The 15572-nt window shown below is 40.3% G+C and overlaps 1 protein-coding gene across 2 annotated transcripts in view; it reads right to left on the minus strand.

Annotated features, from left to right (window-relative positions):
- Nucleotides 1-4774: 4774 nt before the first annotated feature.
- gcgra (glucagon receptor a) overlaps nt 4775-15572 on the minus strand; it is a 33235-nt gene continuing 22437 nt past the window's right edge. For both annotated transcript variants that reach the window (XM_054607090.1, XM_054607091.1), the window contains exons 4-14: nt 14437-14544; nt 14201-14295; nt 13923-14017; nt 12960-13149; nt 11422-11581; nt 11186-11246; nt 10503-10572; nt 8908-8996; nt 8662-8806; nt 7824-7865; nt 4775-7720 (exon numbers count right to left, since the gene is read on the minus strand). In XM_054607090.1, the coding sequence (XP_054463065.1) occupies nt 7355-7720; nt 7824-7865; nt 8662-8806; nt 8908-8996; nt 10503-10572; nt 11186-11246; nt 11422-11581; nt 12960-13149; nt 13923-14017; nt 14201-14295; nt 14437-14544 (1421 nt within the window). In that variant the 3' untranslated portion in view covers nt 4775-7354. The remainder of the gene's footprint in view (nt 7721-7823; nt 7866-8661; nt 8807-8907; nt 8997-10502; nt 10573-11185; nt 11247-11421; nt 11582-12959; nt 13150-13922; nt 14018-14200; nt 14296-14436; nt 14545-15572) is intronic.

A 15572-nucleotide genomic window follows, 5' to 3' on the forward strand; every position in this document is an offset into this window, starting at 1 on the left:
CGGCTTTAATCTCCCCGTAGCTTCTGTTCAGTGGACTTGTTTCTTCAGTGTGAAGTTGCATCATGAAGCAGAGCAGCTTGATGCCAATGTTGCCTCTCGCTCAGCAGTCTCGATAAGTACTTTAAGGCCAGATGGAAATGACATGTATGTTCTCACTAACTCTCCAGTAAGACCATCAGGGAGGCCATGAAACCGTGAGCAGGTAGTTACATTCGGTCCTTCAGGCGAGGCGGGGCTGTTTCCACAGATGTGACACTGTAATAAGAAGGTCATAGTCCCATTAGGAAGGCCAAACAGATGTCAAGCTGTCCACTCTTTGGTCTCAAGGCTTATCGATTTCAGGAGGCAGGAAAATCCATTCGAGCCGGGGCGTTGCTGCTTAATTTTGGGGTGTTATCTTATAATGATGATTCAGAGCTTTTAATGATGTAATCTTTCATTCTGATGAGTTATAATACAGATGAAATTCAATACCCAACAATTATGATGATGTAACTTTATTATTATGGTGTGAGTGGGTATGAGTGTATGAGGCAGCAAATTGCAGGCTGACGGTAAGAGAGTGTCGGTGACTGTACTGTAGGCCCACTGTTCATCATTCAGAAATAAGACTCTGGCACAACAAGTTCCATTTTCACCTGTTAATTGTCACAAATGTATTAGTTGGACAAACTGATGTGCATAAATTAAATTCCAAACTGATAATTTAGCTTAACAGTAAGAAACAAATTGGGACATACGTTTAATAAGAGAAGATTATAACAGAACACAACCATGCTACTTCAATTTGGTTTACAATGAAATGAAAGATGGACTGTTTGATAGACCTGTATAGAGTGAGTTAGTTAAATTATCGTTTTAAAATGTGTAGATTATTAAAGCTATTAAATGCTATTTCTCTCCATTCAATTTCATCCTTACCTTTTTCCGTATTGAAATGACATTTTTGACAAGCTTTTATGCTCATATTTGTTAAGCCTCTCATGAAAGGCTTTGAGAGTTTCGTTGAAAAACCACTTAATGGTCCCTGCTTTAATAGAGATGTATTAATCTCTTAAAAGGAACTTTCAGCTTTGAAAAAATGTGATGTCTTTCAATGACGCTTTTGAATTTCTCTGCGTTTAGCTTATTACTTACAGCAGGTCCAAAGTTAAATTCCACATACATTTCAAATGTACGATACCTATCTGTATTCTAGTGACATGGATTAGAACTAATGTGATTTCTTTTTAAAATTCAACCTGTAGCCTTTGTGAGCTTAGAGGAAAACTTACCTCCTTTAAGACAAAACAAACCTTTTCACCCCAACACCTCCCTCTGTCCGCACTCAGACTAATTTGGCTTCATAGCCCTGATGGGAAATAATTTAGCCATACAAGATACAGCCAGCCTTTAGGTCACTGCTACTAAAAAGGTCAGGACAGATGAAGTAAACAGCACAAGCCTTTCAGATACTGTTTAGTTTCACTGGCAATGCCGGTGGTGAGGCAGTAAGTGTCTCTTAAGAAAACTTCAGGCGATTATGGCTGCTGTCATTTTTCAAGAGAAACCATGAAAAACAGTTACATCAGTTTGGCTTCCCCAACTCTGTGGGATGTTTTCCACAGACCATAATTTCTTATTTCCTTGCAGCAAGGGTTTGTGATTCCAAGTAAAGCATGTAATAATAATAGATAACTACCCACAAATCTGTCTGAAATTGAAATGTGATGAAAAGCTGGGTCATGTGTTTTTTTTAACCAGAGTTTTATGGAGTGTTTTTCTCAAATGAAATGCATAAAGTACCCACATGCATACTGTGGAATAAATAAATGATGAACTGAATTTAGATCTCGTTTCAGGCTTATGGCTTCTAATCATCCAACCAGGTAGGAAAGTCAGATGGGGGAAATAAGTTAATATAACTTGAGATAATGTGTTTTGTGGACCAGAGTGCTTCAACAGTATTTACCAAGTGTGGATGTGTGCACAGTAAGTTGGACGTTGCTGAAAAAGAAATAATGGAGCATGCTGGAAAAAATATTATTTTCTTCCTTGTTGCCGCTTGCATCTGCCTTTGAGACTCGGCATGGACAAATCTGACTCCTTGTTGCTGCTTTGACTCAGATGAAACGCAGCAGATGTGAAGTTGTTTACTGACAAAGGAACAAGGATGACATTAATCACTGCCAGACAACAGTGAAGGGTTCTCTCGCAGTATCAGGAAGCCTTATGGTCACTTGAAATTGTGAACACACTTTTTAGGCTTCAACCTTAAACAACACGTTCTGTCCTCGGGCAATTCAGGATTTCCCTACCTGTCTGCACACATCTTTCATGTTCTTCCATGACATTGGTCAAAGAATGTTTGGGGTGTTTTTTTTTGTTTTTTTTCAAATGTCAGGCTGATACAAATCAAATCTGATTTATAGGCTACTGCAAGTGTTGTTGGAGTTTTGACCTTTTTATACAATTGCCTTTCTGTCATGGTTTTTATGAATATTGCCAAAGCAGTTGCAATCTGATTTGAGTAAATTATGTTAAGAGTGCAGCTGTTAAGAGTGCCGCTGTTTTTTTTTCTAATTTCCTCTCAAAACAATTAGGATTGAAAGGTTGAGTGTTGAACGTGGATGTTTTTGGTCTTTGAAGGTTGATACTAATTTTGCATTTGTTCAAAGCAAGTGACGTACATCGAAGGACTGTTATTTAAAGTTACGTTGTACAAAACATAATAACAAGCAAGAAAGTCCCCTCAGGGCGTATGGTAGAGGAAATGAATGCGGCTGGAAATAGTCCAGCAGATAACCCCATGTAAATTGGTGAATTGTCTTTTTTCCACTTTGTATTTTGTGCCTGTTGGACAGAGCTGTTTCCCCCGTCTCCAGGGGAGACAAAGGGAACCGGAGAACGGACTGTGGTATCCATCTTCTCATTAACTCTCCGCCAGCAAGCAAATTTCCCCAAATGTCTACCGATTCCTTTAAAGGGAAATTTGAACTGTCCTTTCTACCTTAGGATGTCAGCAACTGCTCTTTATTTCCTTGGCAATTTTAGCCATGCTGCTGAGCACAGGATGGTAACGTGCACCGAAAAGCTGTTCTTTTCATCTTCCTCTGAGAGAAGCTTCGGCTATCAGACTCCCATCCAGGCCTGTGAATTTACCCAGAGCCACGTCAGTCACTCTGCCTCACTGCTTCCGCTCCAAACACCACGCTGTCGGAGATATTGGATTTATTCAACTTACTCTGTTTTCGATGGCGATAATGTGATTGCACATTTAGTTGATTTAATTTGGCATGCTTGAGAACAGGCCATGCAGGGCTGTTGACAGACTATCAGGCCCTGGTGAGGGGGATCTCTCAGATGAGGCTGTCTGTGTGTTTGTGTGTGTAAGCGTTTGTGCGTGGGATAGGTCTTCTTCATATTACATGGGGATGTAGTAGCAATGGCGGATTGGGTTGCTTCGACCCAGAGTGTGTGTACCCAGGGGACTCTGGTCTGCTTGAGAAGCACGATAACACGGCTAATGAGCTCTAACAACCTGATTGATGACGCCCATGCATTTACCAAACCGATGAATCTGGTCACTCAGTTTGCCTCTCGTCTGTCCTCTACATTAGTTAAATATGCTTATTTGGCTGAGGAAGTTGTGGCACGCTTTCATCGGCCGAGACATGAAATATGATGAACAAATTTATATTCTGAGGCGAGAATATTTAAATCTGCTTGCGGAGTTGCATTGTTTCTGACATTAAGTTTGCAAATTGGCACAGTCACCATCACAGTCCATTTAATTGAGGAAATTTGTTTTAATTTACATCTTCATATAGTCAAGAAAGTATTTGTTTGTATGTACTGTCTTCATTGAATTGTGTGTTTGTCTGATTATATTAATGTATCCCAATTAATCTTCTTTTTATGGAAACTCTACACACATTAACGTACACAAGGACATGGTACCTCTGAGGACAGCAAACAAACAAAAACCATCTTTGGACCTTTTGGTTCTAATTTTAGATTTTCCTACTGTTTTCATGCGAGTTCAAAATCGGTAAGAGGTTAAGTAAATGCTGCAATGTAAACACTGGCTAACCTTAGAAACGATGAATTAATGCAAAGAAATAATCAGTTTTTTGCTTGACTTTGTTTGCATGAGCTGCTCCAGAAACATATTGTCCATGCTCGCTCTCTGTGTGAGTCATAAATGGGCGCTGCTTGGTGAGGTGGATTTGAAATTTTATTCACTTTGTGTTCACTTTGACATCCGATTAAACTGAGAAATACTTTTTCTTACTTTTTCACGTCTGTGGGTTTATAATAGAAGAACTGGACTCATCTAAGCCATTTTGATACACAAATGAGCAACAAACAACAAGGATAGTACCATGGTTCTAGCAATTTAATTAAAAAATCCCTGTACCATCCATTGGACCGTTTTAGAAAGTTACACATCGGACGTAGCCCTCCTAATTCAGACAGGAAAAGTGTGGATCTGGTGTGGCTTTATGAGCTATTTGACAAGCAACCCTTAAAGATACAGATAAGTTGAAAGTGAGCGGTTTTAATAAGTCAGTGTGAGCTGAACGATCCATTGCTTCTTGGCCAGAAAAGGACCAGTATGTGCTATGAAAGTGCACCTGACCCAGGGGTAAAATCAATACTCACCCCTCTTTTAAGGCAACCTGGCCTTCAGCCAGCCAGCATGGGCTTCTAGCCTCCACAGCCAACATCGCCAACAAGCCAAGAAAGTCGGATCGGATTTCTCTTCTTTTATTTAAATATTAAGAATGTGCACCAAATACAAAAGACACAATCAAGTTAAAATACTCTTTCACATACATTGTAATTTATTCTTTCACCATTTGGACAAAGTTTGATAAGCAGACACAATATATGATGAACAGTATACACCTGAACACAGTCAGTTTTTACTGATTGGTTCCTCACAGCAAATGTACTGTACATAACCACCTTTTAAGAGAAAATAAACGGAGCATACTGATTTGGGCTCCTATAAATACATTCAGACAGAACCACTTTGGTCCAGAAAGGGGAGTGAACCAAGCTGCTGACTTCAAAAAACATACATAGTTATGGTCACAGCTTAAAATACATGTATTATTTTAAAATAAAATTAGCAATATACTTTGACCATACATATATACTCTACTGAATACAGTTTTACTCAAGGTGCACAACATTCCTTTGTTACTATGTCAGTATCGAGCATTTCTCCTGCCCTGGAAAATGAGAAAAACACAGAAAATTCACCTTTGGGCAACAGCAGCGCTAGTGTGTGCATCATGCTCCCAGCTCAGCTCTGAGTACTGGATATCTACCTGCTGCATTACAATCCTCAGCAGACATTGATGGAAAAATAGCCTGCCATTTTTTTTTTTTTAAACAGACTCAACGACTGGACATGGCTGAAGTGTAAATGCACAGAGCTATTATCTGGATGACAAACATGCTGCTGTTGTGCTATAATTTAGCTGTGAAACCACAAAATGACTCCGAGAGTAGCTTCCATCATAAAATACAGAGCTGTGTCTTCCTTATATAGGCATGACTTCTGGGAATGTTATGCGGTGCCATACTGTATATGCTAGAGTGGGACTCATAACGACCTCTGACCTCTGTGCTTTGTGTGAACCCAGTTGTACTGGTTCATATCAACCTATCGCTTATCTGGCTGCAGCCGATGATTCATCCAACATCCACAAATCGAAAATACTGAAATGACACCCATTCATACCCACCTGAAAAAAATATACACACACGCAAGTACTATATTGACAGCAATCAAATAAATCACCTGTTTTAACACATATATATATATACACACACAGAGTTTACCAATTATAAATTAACATTTTGCAAATAGTCATACATACACAGTCAAGTTGAGTTAGTTCTGGCAAAAGGTTTAGCAACTCAAAGATTAATGTTCTGTAGGAGGCTTCCTTTCTTCAAAAACAAATGCAACATATTCAGAAGCAAATGTGCCACTGCTAATTTAGCTTTCTTTGTAATGAGAGGTTTTGTTCTGCTTTCAGGGGACATAGTTTTGTTCTAAGTGTCACACAGGATAGGTCTGAATATTAAACACTGTAGAGTGACTGGATGTATTGTTAACAGTCTTTCTGATTTTTTTTATTTGGCGTTTGCACAATGTGAATACTGACGGGATGGCACTATATGAATCACACAACTTAAACTCAAATACGCAAAATCTGCATGAACCTATATTTAGACTTTTAAACATCACCTTTGTGCCAGAGTCGACATGTTACTTTGAGTCACAGTGTTGGATTCATACTTTATTCATGTGTGGCTTTACAGGTCATGTCTATTTGCTGTGTATTCTTATCCTTGATTTGAGTGCACGCTTTCTCCGATCAGCTGTCATCTCAATCGTTGAGTGGGCTAAGGTGAAGAGCTTCATATAGTACGCCAGGGCGTGTGAGTCAGACAACATCTTGATGGCAAGGGGGAAAGAAAAACAAATTGTAATGGCGCAGATCTGCAACTGTTCCCCTTGAAAACACACCTGGCACATATACACAGTCACAACTGTACACTCTGCCATATCCAAGGTATAAAAAAAGACATATTTTTGTTGTAAAACACCTAGTCAAACGATGATCAATCTAAATTATTTATAAGTCACCCCATAGCATCTCTTGACCTCTTTTAATGTCTATATATAAGCCAGGAATGACCTGGTGAGAGCAGCTGCCAATTTCCAATGTCCCCTGAATGGGGCTGCTTGAACAGCACTGTGGTCTCTTCACTGTTTGAGCTACAGCCAGCAGAATGTTTTATCTTTTTCTGTACATTTTCATCAAAGTCAGTATGAACAAGAAACCATTTACAGATAGCAAAGCAAAGTTAAAGAGGAAAAAGCAAAGCCTCTGTTCCCTACCAACTTGTTTTGAGTCACTTGTTTGGTCTTTTATGTGTAGGCAGTTCAATGTCCAGTTTGTCTTAAACCTCCAGTACCGCAAAACACACATTTGATACAAAGCAGTAAGTAAAGCAGAGGCTCAAGCGATGACCCTGTTTCTTTAATTGTTGTCTTGTTCTGTTGCATTTTGAGGTTTCAGGTTCTTTCAAACATCTACAAAAATCCATTTATGAGGCTCGCAGCACATTAGACTTCTCAGCTTGGGAGTCTGCCGTATTATTCTCCGTTCTCAGGCTGTGGAGAGGGCGGAGTGCCGCTTAGCTTCCAAGTGACATTGGTCAAAAACATCTTTGACGGATGAGTCTATCACCCCAGCTCTTCACATCCACCCAGGATAGTATGTCAGAGCCAGATGGGAGCTCAAAGGCCATCTAACTTTCCTCATCAGGTTCTTGTTCCCAGCACCTCTCACAGGTGGCTCTCCACGTTGTCTCTCTGACCCTCGTAACACTGCACCTTATCCGTGAGGCTGATCTCCTCCAGTAGGGTGCAGTTGCTGATGGTTCCCTCGTGAAGGGGTGAGGCGCACTGACTCGCCCCCTTACTGCTGACCACACCGTTGTGGCATCCAGCCACAAGCATGTGCGTCTCCTCAGGGCTGCAGACCGGGGAAGAGGATTTGGCGATGTCTGGGAGATGAGGCAGTCGGGAGACGTGGTTCAACAGGCTAGCAGTCTTGGTGTTTGGGGTGTTGCTGTAAGTGTGGCGGTACTCCTCCTCGATGTTCCTCCCTAGCTTCCAGCGCTTCCACGTCTTCAGGATCTCTGACTGCACCTGAGGAGAGGACAGAGGCGAAAGCAGACATTATTATCGCGATGAAGGGGGAAAAGTCGGGGTTTGACAAAAGTGCTTTTGTTACACAAATAAGGATACTCACTTCTTTGTTGACAAAGCAGTACAAGATGGCCACCAAGAGACCCTGTGGATACAAGAAATACTGAGTAAGTCCCCTATCATTAAATCATGACCGCTTCAATATTCACACAGGCATTACTTTGAAAGTCCAATGTGTTGCTGTGCATCAATGCATGCACCTTTTTTGGTTAAATGGGGCAGTTGCAAGTTTTTATGACAAAACTACTGAGTGCAGTCACATGCATGTTACATAATCTCCTGTTTTTTCTGAAGACAGACTGCCTTGATGCTCTCTCCATCAAGGCATTTCCCTTTGGAGGTTGTCTGTATTTTGACACACGTCATCTGTATCCCCGTAAACAAAAAAGGTCACTGTCATTATGTCAGTGTGTGCCACAGCCATGTCGCAGGACAGACAGCTCATTATGTTAATGCAAATCCTCCTGACACATGACTGAATACAGCACTTCTCAGTTGTCTGGGTAAAGGGAAACACAGATATGAAGCGACATCTGTATCGCTAAACAAACTCATCCAGAATGACACTTAGACGGCTAAGTCTGACGGCTGCAGCTGTTTTCCAATTAATCTTATTAAGTTAAGATTGATAATAGCTGGAGAACAATGGCTCCTGCGTTGTTCAGATCTCACACCTAACCCCAGAACACATTGTGGCTTTCTTTTTTATTTTTATTAAATTACTTAGTACAGAAAGGGAATAATGAACCATAAGATGCTTAATCAATGTCTCAACTCTCACTCGTAACCCCTGATCTAAGCTGAATGTCGATGCTGAATTGTTTTTATGAATGGGGTTGTTGTTGTGAAAATTACAATAGAGGCTTTGGTTCAAGTCTAACCTGGAAGGAGGAGAAGAAGAGGTCGCTGAAGAGCTTGGTGAGACGCAGTCCGATGGTGGCCTTTGTGGACTCGTCCGTGACAAAGATAAAGACCACCTGATGGATGCCCAGCAGAGGGATCAGGGTTAGCGTCGACTTTGCCAACCTGAGATGGACAGGGGATGAGAGACAAAAAAAAGGATAAAATAAATGGAGAAAATTTTATGATGTGAAGAGCAAAATAACACTTTTAATGTTTGAACTCACCTGAATTTGTAATCTGTGTATCTCATTTGGTGTGCTCGAAGTTTTGACACAAGAATGTTGATGATGTGGATAAAGATAAGGAAGTTGATCTGTGAAAGACGGAGACACAGGTGTTCATAGTAACTGGTTAATTGCATGATAAAGGTTTTTATGCAACGGTTTTGAAACATTGTCTTGCTAAAAAATGGGGCTGCCATCCCAATTTTTTTTTGAGGTTTACAGTTTTGACATTTCGTTTGTGCTGCACGTAGCAATGAAAAATGACACTTGAAAAACTTAACAGCGATGTGTTTCTCCAGAAACTAATCATAATCCACATACTGTACATACAAAAAAGTATTTCTAACGAAAACTGTCAAAACCTTTTGCAGGTAATACAACATCTATCTGCATGGATAAAAAAAAAAAAAAAAAAGATGTTTTGCATCCTCCACTATTGGTGTTAGAGTGCAGTGACATCAGGGAACCCTTCATAGCAGCTGACATTTCAAGAAACGGCAGGTGTTCCTCTCATGAAAGTCACTTATGATGTGACCTTTACAATCAAGATATTACTGGTAATTTGCAGTGGCCTGTACAAAGGAAGTGAAGGGGCATAATCTGCATGCAGTGCAGGCATATTTCCAGGCTCTTTTTGCATTTTTTTCTGCACAATGCTGGAATTTGAAATTATTTCTACTCTTTTCAAAAGAAACTTCCATTTTAACAGGAAGTAAGGTCAAGGCAAGCACCACGTAGGCTCAGGAAAAGAGCATGGTTGATGTAAACTTGACTGACTAATGACTCACATCACTACAGAGGGACTAACTAGCGATTTGATGTGACAAAATTACAACGTGTACTTTTAGTTTACCACAGGATCTCCTGGACTAAAGTCCTGTGTTTGTTTGACCCAACCACCACACCTACAAACCGCCTCACAATAACAAAATCACATGTTGTACAGACGCATACACGTGAGTGTAGTTTTCTACCGATGTGCACCTTGAACATGGTGGGATCAGGGTAAAGAGGGAAACACTGGAATGGGAAGCAGCCCTCCCATCCCTGCGGCAGCTCAAACACAGGAATTCCTGTGAGATACAGGCCACTTAGCAGGAAGATTGATGCACGGAAAATGCCGGGATGCCTGTGTAACTAGCCTGACATTAGAGCCATGACAAATTGGACTTATATAAATGTTCATATCTGACCTTTGCAGAGCACACCTTAAATAAATGCCTGGTCACAGTAAGGATAGGGGACAGCTACACTAGCAAAAATCCTATTTCTTTACCCAAAAACCTTGAAAAACCTTGACTCTTAAGATGTTTTCCAGATGTTTGGCCTAAAGCGCAGACAGCCTTTTACATTTCATGAATAAATGAGGTGTTAAGTATTGAATAGTGTATGGATGGGAGAAAGTGGAAATGCAGGAGTGGTAAATATGTAGGGTTTTAGAGTGGAGCACTTTTTTTGTCAATGCAAAAATAATAAACTTATAAGGCACTTTGGATTCAAATGTTTAGGAAACAGCATATCATAATAAGAAAGGTGGGAACGTAATGGTTGAAACAAAAAAGGCGACAGAGTGAGAGCAAGGATGGGGAAATTACCACAACTGCCAGCAGTATCGGGGAACGGATGATCCACCAGTAATTCATGTTTATATTTTGCCCCCAGCACCTGAAAAAAGAAAATCACAAAGGAAAGATCAGTGAACCAAAAACACCTCACATGCCTTCAAACAAGGCTCCCTCTGTAACACATGTCACAACACTACATGTTTACAACTCTGCAAAGGCAGAAAGCTTTCCTCTCCCTGCTGTTGAAATGTGACGGCACCATTATGGGATTTTAAAACTTTACATTACATCACACTGTGTCGGCGGTTTAAAAAGTGCAGCTTTATGATCCCTTTCACCCGCTTTTGCTGCTTAAGAGTGTACGCCAGACCCTGAGTTTTTTCGGACATGAAATATTAAAAACATGCCAACACTGCTGTTCTTACACTGCTTCACGCATTTGCAGTCCTGCAGAAGATGGAAAGAAAGTGCTTGTGTGAAAAGTTTAGGTGCAGCCAACTCCTCGTGTGGTAATTCCGTGTTAAATTTGCCACTAGCTGTTGAGTATCATTCATATGTTAAAGAGAAAAAACATATGCCAGATTTTTTTCAGATATGAGGTGATGTCAGCACAAGTGAGTTAAAATGTAAAATGTTTGGCAAGGTCAGATAGTGGTGCAGATGGAAGGAGTTAGGGAATAGAGAGAGAGACAGGGAGTGTGGTGGAAACTTACTCTTGATTTTCATATAGGTGTTTAGCAATGACCCAGGGCACGAGGAATATTAACGGGGTACCTGTAAAGAAATGAGATCTGTCATAATGCAAAACAGTAATTTTGTACACCATCATTACAGCCTTTTACATGTAATTATACCTTAAATACATTTACTTCAATTTCCTTTCCTTTAATGGAAAAAGAACCACTCAGCACATAATGCATAACCTTTCACCCCCTGACTGCCAGCTCACCCCAGCCGATGCACAGGTAGATTTTGAAGTAGTTCCTCTCTGTAAACACAGTGATGACCAGGAGGTTGTGGAGGTAGATGCCTTCCACCAGCAGCCAGTAGCTGTTGGCCATGATACTGTACTGCATCATCACCATGGCAATGCGACAGTTAACCGCCGTCTGCAAGACAGCAGTGAGGTTTATTCCACCAATTATTGAAATAGAAAGCAGTCTGATGTAAAACATTTTTTAGTAAGAGTGTGAATGGCGAGATCAGTGCTGCAGCAGATGGGAGCCCCTTCTGTGGCCAGTATTCAGATTTTGTGCAGAACGCCGTGAGATTGTACAACAGCGGCAACTTTAACCCAACCTAAGCCAGCTGTGACCCCCAAACACTAACTCAACCATGTTGTTGACCTTCCCCCCTTTCATGAATAAATAGCTGCTGCAATTAGTTACTTGTAGTTACCATAACCCTTTCACAAGAATGCCATAAACACTTTCTATACATACCACTATTTTTACTTTACATAGTTATCTTATCAGTGTACTGTTATACAAATCGTAATTATGTCTGCACATGTCCAGGCCATGCTATTTCTACAATCTTTGAGGGACGTTATGTAGTATTATTATGTACATTATTTATATGGTACACAAACGCAATGGCTACGTAATGTAATTAACATAATAATGCATGCTTTGAGGCGGACCTTGGCCCAGAAACAGAAGTATTTATGACATACATTTGTGGGATTGTGCAGCGTTGAAAGCTTTTTTGCTTTATTGTTTGACATTGTGCCGGATTCTTAGGGAATGTTTGAAAATGACTGCAGTGAGAAGGGAGGGTAAATTATTATATTTCTGTTTAAGCTTGCAAAACTCTCCACATAATATCTCAAATAAATTTGGTGTCATGCACTGCGTACCAAATTACATACTTTTTCTTTTTACTTATAGTATATACTGTAGCTTCCCTTACAAAGTACGTACTGTTACATGCAGTAAGCATTCAGTTGGGACAAACTACTTTGTCACAACATTGCACGTTGAACTTTGTCCCGCTTGCTTATATGTCTGCTGTGCAGATAATTCTAGGTCAGAATAGCCAGAAAAGCAGGCACGCTTGCACACTGCAGAATGCGACCAAATTCTGTGGTCCTGGTATTATTGGCACACTGCATCTGACATACTATGTATAGGGACACACTAAATCTTTTTTTTTCTGGCATACTCTATAGAATGGTAGTATGGGCATGCACAAACTGACTTTCTATATTGTTTAGTATGTTTTCTGTTTTACTTTGAAACTTTACTCCAAATCGTGTTTGGATTTACTTACGTGCAATTTAAATATCATCACTGAGTCTGTGTGTTCGGGTCCTCCCTGTCTGTCTTGCCCCCTGCACTGTGACATTTGGAGTGTTCAAAATTTAAAAATACCCTTCTCTACTCTACTAAAAAAGACCCACTACCCTCCCCTTTGCTAAAATAGAGATAAAGTAGATTACTCTGTAAAACAATCCCCTTTATGACTTGTTTTTAGATCACTACTGACCTCATTGTTGACCAGCAGCTCCACTGGAGGCATAGACGCCTGTGGGAACCCCTGCTCCTGGTCACTGCTGAGGTCCTGCGACGTGATGTTGGCCTCCAACAGAGCGTCTTTGATGAGGATGGACAGCGCTCGCAGGATGAAGGAGGCAAACAGATTCATGTGGATGTTGTTCCTCATGCAGTGCAGTTTCCTGATGAATGAGAGGCAACAATTGTCTCCAAGATAATCTGTCTTTTTCCCCCCTAATCATTCACAGATCAACTGCAATTGTAATACAGCTTTCTATTTGGAGTAATAGCTGGAGGTTTAGGGATATATGGTTATTTACTTTCTAACTGTGTTAGATGAAGAGATAAACCCTCATTTCAAATATGAATCAACAGCCAGCAGCTCGTTAACTTAGCTGACCACAAATACTGGAAACAGGGAATAATCACCTTTTTAAAGCTGACCAATTCATGTGTTTTTTTAGTTTGTTTTATACAAAAGCTGAAAATGTCAATTTACTGTTTTCATGGTGAGTTTTTTGTCTGACTATTTCTTGGATGAGAGCTGTTGCTAGGCAACTAGCAGAGATTCCAGGAAGTTTCAGAGCCAAGAAATAGTAAATAGCAAATGTAACTTTTACACTTGTATAACATGTCAATTTGTGAGCTTTAGATGTGCTGTTAGGTAGATTTTGTTACCTTAGGATAGATTCAGGCTAGCTGTTGTCAGTGTTAGCTAAGCTAATCGATTGCTGGCTGAATCCTTCTATTTAATGGACAGACGAGTATGTTGTATCAATAATTTCCTCCAACTCTCCACCAGCGAGCGAAGAAGTGTATATTTCCCAATATTTCTACCTACTCCTTTAAATGTAATTGTTCCACACCTTGTTGTGTCTGATGCAGATCAATTGTAATTATTTCCTAAAACTTTACTTGATTTCTTAGAAATTTGACAACCAAAAATCTTTATTACCTGAAGAATATGAGGATGCCAAGCGCCAACACCAAAGCCACCAGTGATAAGGAATAGCCCACAGTGTACATGATCCGAATATGACCGTAGTACTGCTGTAAATCAAAACGCAGACGAACACATAGACTTTAGATTTGTTTCCTTTATTTGAGAGGGGAAGTTTCAGTTTGAACAGTAACATTGCATCTAATATTTGATCTTTTAAATGAGTTAATGCAGACAAGTTATTAGTATATTATTATTTTCTCTATGTCTAATGCAAGAGAGATATTTCATACCAGACTTGGATCATTAGAGTCACACTCGCTGGTATTCTTCATTGTCACCCACTGGCCGTTTGCATCACACTCCTGATACACCATGCCATGTTGAACTAAGCACACATACAGACAGACCCATGTTTCAAGTCAAGTCCAGTCATCACGGACAGCTGTCTTTCTCTGCAGGATATTTCAAAGTACTCTGCATTAACGCAACAATACAGCGTGTATCTGCTGACCCTCGTGTCTCTTACCTTTATGGTGCCACGGCAGATACCAAGGACATGACACACTGACGGTGGTGTTTGGGAGTCCATCGGGCCAACAGGCGTAATTGTCAAATTCCCTGTTGCATACGAGGCCTGTGAATAAAAAACGAACAAACATGAAATATGGGTAACTTTTTTCGTACAATCACAGCCCTTACGCGCTACGTCATTGTCAGTGTCTATGGTCTGGAGAGGTCTAAGTCATGGAATAATGTCTTTGAAGCAATGGCTGCTGGTGGCCAACATCTGTACACATCTTGGTCTTTCATCTTGACTTCAGAGTACAGTTCTCCACCAATGACCTTCTGCTTTAACACACCTCATCTTCTCAACGCAGGATATAAACAGTGCAGGATGTTTGTGTATAGACAGGTGGATTTTCAGTTCCTGCTAATTTGCTGTTACACTCATGGGGTGACAGGACTGGGTGTATGAGTACCAAGGATATGTGATTTTATGTGCAGTGTGGGAATGTTTTCATTAAAAAGTTGGAGCATCCATGTTCTCCGCCTCTATTGTACAAGCTAACAGACTATAATGCAAGTGAAGGGCATGTAGTTAAACATAGTTGATGGAGTGAGCTGGAGCCAGAAAGCCGAGAGTGTGGTGCAGCAGATAGAAAACTGGGAGCCGCTGCAAGCAGAGTGATTATTCTATGGTTTGAGCAGGGAGCGGAAATTGCTGCCGCTCCGTCAGGTGACAGCGCAACCAAACCATTACCAGCTCTGTTGCATTAGATAGTCCACATTGCACCGCAAGTTGAGGGTAAATGCTGTTTATATACAACAATTACATGTCTTTCCTATTCACCTTCTCAGAAATGTTTCCAGAGCACCAAAGATGATTAAGTAATCATAGCTTATCATAATGTTGCACTTTGTTGTTTCTCTGGATAACAACCTTTATACCTATTATTTTTATTTATGGGTGATGGAATGCCAGTGTTGTTAAAGCAACTAAAAGCAAAATTTTATTTGAACAATGGCTCACTCATTTTGACAAACCCACTGAAAATTCTTAGGTGGAGACCAAAAACAGAACTAAAAGGAGAATTAATATTGGACTTTAATTCATCAGGTGGCCAGACACGCAAATGAATGTTCATATATTTCTCTGTATCT

Source organism: Anoplopoma fimbria, chromosome 11 (genome assembly GCF_027596085.1).
Source record: "Anoplopoma fimbria isolate UVic2021 breed Golden Eagle Sablefish chromosome 11, Afim_UVic_2022, whole genome shotgun sequence".
NCBI lineage: Eukaryota > Metazoa > Chordata > Actinopteri > Perciformes > Anoplopomatidae > Anoplopoma > Anoplopoma fimbria.